This window comes from Mandrillus leucophaeus, unplaced genomic scaffold (genome assembly GCF_000951045.1).
Source record: "Mandrillus leucophaeus isolate KB7577 unplaced genomic scaffold, Mleu.le_1.0 Scaffold17, whole genome shotgun sequence".
Taxonomy (NCBI): Eukaryota; Metazoa; Chordata; class Mammalia; order Primates; family Cercopithecidae; genus Mandrillus; species Mandrillus leucophaeus.
Genome location: NW_012101698.1, coordinates 5,765,238 through 5,773,943, shown reverse-complemented (window position 1 = coordinate 5,773,943; position 8,706 = coordinate 5,765,238). Strand labels below are relative to the sequence as shown.

The following is an 8,706-nucleotide window of genomic DNA, read 5'->3' as shown; positions in this document are numbered from 1 at the left end:
GTTCTTCCGTTGCTTAAAGACGCGCGCCTGCGTGAGGGCTGTCGGGAGACTGACGGGCGGCGCTACAGCGCCCGCTGGAGGCTCGGAGGGAGAACGGCCGGCGTCCCTGGCGCCCTGGTCCCACTTGTGCAGGGCTGCCTGATCCATCCATCCTGCTGGAAGGAAGTGGGAGAGCAGCTCCAAGGCTTCTTTGCTTCCACTAACCCCACCCATCTACTGAATTATGAACGCCTTGCTCCATGTCACCCTACCTATTTGGCCTCCACCTCCACAAACGTTTGAGGCAACCCCAGGGGCTTTTCCCAAAATTTAGGGTTCTAGGGCTGGACTAGGTGAACACCACAGCAGCCAGTAGAAGCCACAGCATTTATTCTACAGACACCAGGGGCCAAGGGCTGTCAAAACAGCGAGCCCCACCTGGGAAGAGGGATAGAGATCATACGGCATTAAGTATTGCACGTGGTCCTTTTATTCTCTGCAGCAAAAAACGATTCGTCCTTGCTGACACGGAAAGCTCAGGCTGGAGAGCTGTTATCTACAGATGCGAGTGTGGTGATCAACAGCAATGCGGGGGTAGTGGTTCTCGACAGATGGCACTGACGTGGAGGGCTCAGGGCAGAAGTATAAGGGGCGCTGAGTCACAGGACTGCTCGTGAGGGTGTTCCAGGTACTGCCGGGGTAGGAGGGGCTCTCAAAAGGTCCCAGGATTCAAATGTTCTTGTAGCAGATGAAGAGCGCCCGGCTGGACGGATGGAGCCAGTGGGAGCCACCTCTTTCCCCCGCTCAGTTCTTTACATCCCCGAGGCGCAGCTGGGCGAAGGAAGTGGCCAGCTGCAGCGCCTCCTGCAGGCAGCCAATGTTTTTGCCTGTGGCCTGTGCAGACACATCCTTGCCACCACCTTTACCATCCATCAGGCCTGACACCTGCTGCACCCACTCGCTGGCTTTTAAGCCCCGATTGGCTGCATTCTAGAAGAAAGGAAGGGAAGGGGGAAGTCAGGACAGAAAATGAGATTGAGGGAGGAACGAAGGGAAAGAAAGGATGGAGGAGCCATCACCCACTTCTTGCCCTGGGTGATACTGCTGGAGGCTGAGACAGACTTTACGGCTAGTGCAGGGGGCAGTCATGGCCACTGCCAGGACAGGACAGAGTGGCAAAGCCAAGTATCAACCAGACAGATGCAACCAATGAGGCGGCTTGGGTAAGGGGTACTGGCAAAGGTGACCAACAGGCAGGCAGGAGACGGGCTCTTTGAAATGCAGGTTGTACACACACAGGCCTCAGCAAACAAGTTTAAGACCCAACACTTCCCACTGGTACAAGGTGGTTCTGACCTGGGGGACTTGACACAGGCACGTGATCTTGCCAGCCTCGTTGTCTACCGTGAAGAGCATGGCAGACGTCTGAGGGGAGTGTGTCTTGAAGAGCTTCAAGGCTTCATTCAGGGCCTGTGGGGAGGACCTGGCTCAGACCATGGTGCTGGAGCAGGGACCCTCACTAGTGTGAGCATTTGCAGCCCTCAGGACTGCCACCCACCCCGCCCCCTTCCCAGAGCAGATGTAGTCCTCAGGGCCTGGGTGGAGGACCCCAGTGCTGGGCCCTGCCCACACCCTGGCCCAGGTGTGCCTCCCACATGCAGGGAGCTGCTGCTCCTCTCAACCTTCATCCCAGACAGTGGGCCCTTAGGCAACCACTTGGCTCAGAGCCACAGAGGTCACATATCAGCCACCAAAGGGCTGATGAGCCCCAGGGGAGGGGGCCCCGGCCCCTGGGTTGCCTTTGCTGAGGCACCGCTCTCCATCTCCAGGATGACGAGGGGCTGGTTGGGGTTGCTGTCGATGAGCTGCTTTGTCTTCTCTAACACCTGCAAGAAAAAAGTCCAGAAGAGCAGCTCAGACCAAAAGCACAAGCCGCGAACCCCTGGTTGTATCCTGCCGGCCTTTGCCTAGGAAACACTCTGGCCACCGGTGCTGCCAGGACTCACTCGTTTCTGGACATCGGCTTTGCTGGCTCGGTCTAGGTCATCCATGACCTTCTTTAAGGATTTGAGAGTCTCCCGCAATTCGTCCTTCTGCCACTGGGGGATGACTGCAGTGGCCAGGGCCTGGAACCAGAACCAGAAGACCATCTGAATCTGGGCCACAACTTGCTGGGATGTGAGGGTCCAGCCCCCCCCACCTGAACCCAAGTCCTCCCTGACTAGTGTCCTGGAAAGGAAAGCAAAAACACAAAGCTGTCTTTTGGCTTTGAGACCAGTCCCTTCTGGAGCAGCTGCGGCAGGTAAAACAAGCAGGGCTAGAGAGAGGAACAGTAGAAAGCTGGGCTCCAAGTCAGGCCCAGTCCTTACCAGGCTGGGAACAGCCTGTGATGAGCTTCCTGGCAGCTTGAAATGCAAATAAATGCCAGGCAGGCTTGGAAGCAGGGGGCAGCCTTATCCCCTTCTCCAAATCCCTCCACCCCAGTGCCCACACATGCTTGGGAAGAGCTCTCCTGCTAGCAATGGGGGCAGCAGGGAACCTCCAGGGTTCAAGGCCAGGATCCATGAGGTCCCTGCTACAAGGCTGCAGGCCCACAGAAGTCAGCTCAAAGGCCCATTCCACCAAGAACCAGGGCCTGACTGACTACAGATTTACTGAAGCCAGGGCATGTCTCATGTGTCAGGCCCTGAGGAGGGAGGGAAGCCACCCCTACCTCTCCAAGGTCAGCGATCTCCCTCTGCACATCCTTGTTTGGAGCAGTCTGGGCCTTCACTTTGGCTTCCATGACAGAGAGAGATTTCTTCAAGCTCTCTGCTTTCCTGAGGGCCTGGGAGGAGACACCGGGTCAACCCCAGGCAAGAAGCCTGAGGCAGCCTCACTATCCTGGGTCTGAGCGGCCGCAGAAGCCCCAGTGGTAGGCCGTGTAGCAACATACCCCCAAAGTGTCTGTGGGAAGCAGGTACTGGCAGCACTAGGCCCCAGCAAGGAGCACAGTGCTGACAGGCCCACTGGCAACAGCTGTACCCAACTCAGACTTGGGCATAATCAAGCTCGAGAATCAGGAACCCCATCACCTAGGAAGTGGCTAACCCTGGGGCTTTAGCACAAGTCAGACACACCAGGTCCCATGACAGAGCACCCATCCTCTACTGCACAGCCTCAAGCTAAGCACGCCCCTAGGGGTACATGGATCAGTGCCGGGGGCCCTGAAGCCACAGCGAATCTATGTCTTACACCCTCCTCCACATGGAGATAAGAGGGGGTAGATAGCCAGATTTACATATATTTTAAGACTAAACCCAGGAAAGCTAGGAAATCTTGTGTGGTGGCAGGTTTCTTCTGCCAAGGAGGGGTAGGACACTGGGGCAGGGGGAGTGGCCCAGTCTCCACTTTCACTCTGACTGCAGCAGCTGCGCGGAGCACTGTTTGCTCTATGGATTCGCAGACTGGGCTCCTCTTGCCCTCTTCAGATAAGCCACAAACCAGCCTGACCTGCTCACCTTCTGGGCTTCCGCACCCGTGACAGCCACGATCCTCCGGATACCCTTGGCGATGGCTTCTTCCGTCACGATCACAAAAGCTCCTGCGTGACTTGAGTTCCGCAGGTGCCTGAATAGCAGAAAACAAAGGTCGTGGTGAAAGAGGTCCTTGGCAGCCCTTAGGCTGGGGGTCCCACTAGCGGACAAGAGAAGCAGGAATGGGTTGAAAGTCAGGGAAAGCCTGGGCTTGGGAGTGTTCTGACACCAAGTGAGACACCAGCTCACCAAGCCTGAGTGTTCGCAGCTCTCAGATGGGAATGATGCTCCACACGTAGCTGCTATGAAAATCAAATGAGGCAAACAGGAAAGTGCTTTGTGGTCCCTAATATCCAATACAGTCTTACCATTAGGCTCTACGTCACAGTTTTGATTCTGTGGTCTATTTTTGTATTCCTGTTCATTAGGGGACAATTTGAGGACTGCTGTTAAAATCTTACCACAACCCCTTGAACAAATAGGCTTTATTTCAGTTGTTCAGAGAACCTCAAATGCTCATTAATTCATCCTCATTCTTTGACAGTGGTATAAAGGTTTTTTTTTTTTTTGAGACAGAGTCCTGTTCTGTTGCCCAGGCTGCAGTGCAATGGTGCAGTCGTGGCTCACCACAACCTCCACCTCCTGGGTTCAAGTGATTCTCCTGCCTCAGCCTCCCAAGTAGCTGGGAAACAAGCACCTGCCACCACTCCTAGTTAATTTTTGTATTTTTAGTAGAGACAGGTTTTCACCATGTTGCACAGGCTGGTCTTGAACTCCTGACCTCAAGTGATCCACCTGCCTCAGCCTCCCTAAGTGCTGGGCATGAGGCACCACACCCAGCCCTTGTATAAAGTTTTTGAAAGCTGTTTCCTGCCCAATTCAGCTGGGCAGAAAAGCCTGTAACTCAATCCCCCAGACCCCTACCCTACTCTGCACATCCCACTTGCTCCCTGCCTGCCAGAGGCCTGCAGGGGACCTTGGACCGTCTCAACCATGACACTAAGAATGTTCTTTTTGGCCAGGCGTGGTGGCTCACACCTGTAATCTCAGCACTGTGGGAGGCTGAGGTGAGTGGGTCACCTGAGATCAGGAGTTCATGACCAGCCTGAACTCGTGGGGAAACCCTGTCTCTACTAAAAATACAAAATTAGGCCAGGCACAGTGGCTCACACCTGTAATCCCAGCACTTTTGGAGGCCGAGGTGTGTGGATCATGAGGTCAGGAGATCGAGACCATCCTGGCTAACATAGTGAAACCCTATCTCTACTAAAAATACAAAAAATTAGCCGAGCAAGGTGGCACGCACCTGTAGTCCCAGCTACTTGGGAGGCTAAAGCAGGAGAATGCCGTGAACCAGGGAGGCAGAGTTTGCAGTGAATCGTGATCAAGCCATGTGCACTCCAGCCTGGCAACAGAGCGAGGCTCTGTCTTAAAATTTGCTGGGCGTAGTGGCAGGTGCCTGTAATCCCAGCTACTCGGGAGGCTTCTCAGGTGAGAAGACTCACCTGAACCCTGCAGGCGGAGGTTGCAGTGAGCCAAGATGGAGCCATTGCACTCCAGCCTGGGCAACAAGAGCAAAACTCTGTCTCAATAAAAAAGAATGTTCTCTTCCTGGCTGGGCATGGGGGCGCATGCCTGTAGTCCCAGCTACTTGGGAGGCTGAGGCATGAAAATCGTTTGGCAGTGAGCTGAGACTGTGCCACTGCACTCTACCCTGTGGGACACAGCAAGACTCCATCATCTCAAAAAAAAAAAAAATTCTTTTGATAAGGCTTCATTTGGGGCCGGGCGCAGCGGTTCAAGCCTGTAATCCCAGCACTTTGGGAGGCCGAGACGGGAGGATCACGAGGTCAGGAGATCGAGACCATCCTGGCAAACACAGTGAAACCCCGTCTCTACTAAAAAAAATACAAAAAACGAGCCGGGCAAGGTGGCGGGTGCCTGTAGTCCCAACTACTAGGGAGGCTGAGGCAGGAGAATGACGTAAACCCGGGAGGCGGAGCTTGCAGTGAGCTGAGATCCGGCCACTGCACTCCAGCCTGGGTGACAGAGCAAGACTCCATCTCAATCAAAAAAAAAAAAAAGGCTTCATTTGGAAGCAGGAACTTTCCAGGCCACCATGACCTTCCCAGAAAGGCCCAGAGAGCTACAGAGGAATCCAAATTGGCAGAAGTGGCTATCCCATGCCGAACTGAGCTGGGTCAAGCATGTAGCCTGCTCAGGGGCTCTGAGACAATAGAGCTACATTCCCTAGATGCCGCCCAAGCTGTCAAAGGAAATTGGGTGAGATACCAGGAACGGAAAGGGCTAGGACCACATCAGGAGCTCAACGAGCACTCCAGGCCTTGCTGAATCCCAAATTCACACTAGCCTTCTTGTTAGTTTCAGCCCAGCAAATAGCAGCAAGCAACTGCATGGTAAGTGTGAATACAATGTTTTCCACCTTATCCTCCTGGGAATGTTTCATGAGCAGATGTTAACATCAGATACGGGAGGTCTAATGAGCACAATAGAAGGCTGAGATTCTTGGGAACACTATTTAGCAATTGCATTTCTGAGGACTTCACTGCAACCTTAGAAAGATGAGAGTTGATCTAGCCTAAGACCTACATTCTCAGAAGGTGATGGCAGATGACCCCTCTATTCTGCCCCTCCATGGTACTCACGTTCCCCCACAAAACTCAACAGAAGTCAGGGAGCCGGCAGGCCCAGAGGGGTCATCCAGCAGCTCAGACACCGGGACTCCAATGGAGACGACTCGTACAGGGTCAGGATAGGTCTCATCAAACACAGCCCGTAGGCCCTGGATGGCTTTTGCCGCCGCCAGGGGGCAATCCTGAGTGTAGACGGGCTGCCAGACAAAGACAGAAAAGAGCTGGAAGAGATCCCTGGAGGTGCGGTACGACAAGGCAGGAGAGCATGGTCCTGCAGGCAGGACTCGTGTTCCGACCTGGCTCTGCCTGGCACGTGCCATGAGCTTCCTGAATCACACACCACATGCAAAGTCAAGGGCATCAATATGGGAATTTCCAACTATTTTGTTTAACTGTGGACCAAATCTTATATGTGAACAGACTTAACTAGAACAGCTCTGGTTCTCCTAACGTGGGGGTGGGACAAAGGCCTCTCCCTCTCCCCTTCAGCAACAACCACCACTACCCCGCACTGCCCCCTACAAAAGCACAGGTGAAGAATCACTGCTTTAAGCAAATCTACATGCAGGATGAATCTGGTAAAAACGGAGAGCACCGCACTGCTGAGACTGTGGACAGACAGTGATGGTGCGGGGAGGGGAGGCGTTTGGCCGTCGCCCATCCTACCTTGGCTGCCTCAATCATCTCATTAGCAATCTCTTCAGCCTTCTTGATCTGTTGGGTGGACATGGCTCCCTTGGCAGTGAAGTCAAATCTAAGGCGGTCAGGAGCAACCAGTGAGCCTTTCTGGTCAGCTTCCCCAAGCACTGAGCGCAGGGCAAAGTTCAGAATGTGCGTAGCTGTATGGTTGCTCATGATGGGTCTTCGTCGGGGCTGGAAAGGGCAGAAGGGCTCATGGAGAGGTCTGTAATAGACTGCTAGTTATCTCCCGGTACCTGCACCCCCAAGTGCTACAATTTTTAGTTGGAAATATGACTGTGCGGAATAAAGGTTACACTTCCCAGCTTCCCTGCGGCTAAGTGTGGCCATGTGACTAACTTTTGGTCAACAGGTTTTGAGCAGAAGTGCCATCTACCATTAAAGAGATGGGACAGGTCGTCCCATTTCTTTTCCACCACCTAGAACAGGAATTGTCAAACGATGGCCTATGGCTAAATCTAGCCTGTCATCTGTCTTTTCATTTTTAGAGACAGTCTTCTCTGTTACCTAGGATGGAGTGCAGCAGCGCAATCATAGCTCAGTGCCACCTCAAACTCCTGGGCTCAAGCGATCCTCTTGCCTCAGCCTCCCAAGTAGCTGGGACTACAGGTACCCACCACCACCCCCAACTAATATTTTTTATTTTTTGTAGAGATGGGGTCTCATGTTGTTGCCCAGGCTGGTCTCAAACTCTTGGCCTCAAGCAATCCTCCCGCCTCAGCCTCCCCAAATATGTGTGTTTATAAATTTTTATAAAGTTTTTTTTTTTAAAAAAAATATGGAGTTTTGCTCTTGTTGCCCAGTCTGGAGTGCTATGGCGCGATCTCGGCTCACTACAACCTCCACGTGCTGGGTTCAAGTGATTCTCCTGCCTCAGCCTCCCGAGTAGCAGGGATTACAGGCATGCGCCACCACACCCGGCTACTTTTATATTTTTAGTAGAGACAGAGTTTCTCCATGTTGGTCAGGCTGGTCTCGAACTCCAGACCTCAGGTGATCCGCTCGCCTTGGCCTCCCAAAGTGCTGGGATTACAGGCATGAGCCACTGCACCCGGCCATAAACAAGTTTACAGCAAACACACCTGTTCGTTTACGTATGGTCAATGGCTACTTGTACACTCCAACCACAGAGCTGAGTAGCCATGACCAAGAGCATGTGGTCCACACAGCCAAAAATATTTAGTATCCAGTTATTTACACAAAGTTTGCCAACCCCTGGCTTAGACAGTGGATCTGATAGCTATCCTCTGAACCAGGAAATCAAAGGCAACACCCCAGGAAAGAAGTTGGAGTGACAGGTGAGGAGAAGCCAGGCCCTCTGACTCTGTGGGGCAGAGCCTCCGTATCAGCTTGAGCTTTTCAGAACATACACTGCTATTCTGTTTTAAGCTACTCTTACTCTGGAGCTCTGTCACATGCCACAGAGCCTACCTCTTCATTCTTCAGCATCCTTGGCTCCTGAAGAAAGTAGGTAAGATTAGAAAAGCAATCCATGAAAGCAAGTCCACAGGATCTTAACTGAAATCACTGGTGAAATCACTGACTTGGGAACATACAGATAACTCTTAGTTGCATCCCTCACAATCCACCAAATGCACTGAAATTAACCCCTGCGGTCTACTTACAATATCACTAGGGAGTGATAACAGTGACAGGACAATTTAAAGCCAGAGGAGAAGGTGATTACTAATCAAATCCAATGGGGGCCACAGTAACCCAACTCACCTCATCAATAAACAACCGGACCTGATCTCCCACTTTCAGGTCACCGTAGATCGTTCCGATGTGTAGCACATACCCTCCTCGGACCTGAGCATTCTTCACCGTAAACTCTGTTTTCTAAGAGGGGTCAAGGAGGA

General features: G+C 52.8%; 1 protein-coding gene across 1 annotated transcript in view; it reads right to left on the bottom strand.

Annotated features, from left to right (window-relative positions):
- Positions 1-349: 349 nt before the first annotated feature.
- The window catches only part of AARS (alanyl-tRNA synthetase), a 53,375-nt gene continuing 45,018 nt past the window's right edge, over positions 350-8,706 (bottom strand). The window contains exons 11-19 of the mRNA XM_011976824.1: positions 8,573-8,686; positions 6,815-7,021; positions 6,161-6,345; positions 3,480-3,588; positions 2,693-2,806; positions 1,986-2,105; positions 1,779-1,865; positions 1,336-1,449; positions 350-969 (exon numbers count right to left, since the gene is read on the bottom strand). Coding sequence (XP_011832214.1) covers positions 784-969; positions 1,336-1,449; positions 1,779-1,865; positions 1,986-2,105; positions 2,693-2,806; positions 3,480-3,588; positions 6,161-6,345; positions 6,815-7,021; positions 8,573-8,686 — 1,236 coding nt within the window. The 3' untranslated portion in view covers positions 350-783. The remainder of the gene's footprint in view (positions 970-1,335; positions 1,450-1,778; positions 1,866-1,985; positions 2,106-2,692; positions 2,807-3,479; positions 3,589-6,160; positions 6,346-6,814; positions 7,022-8,572; positions 8,687-8,706) is intronic.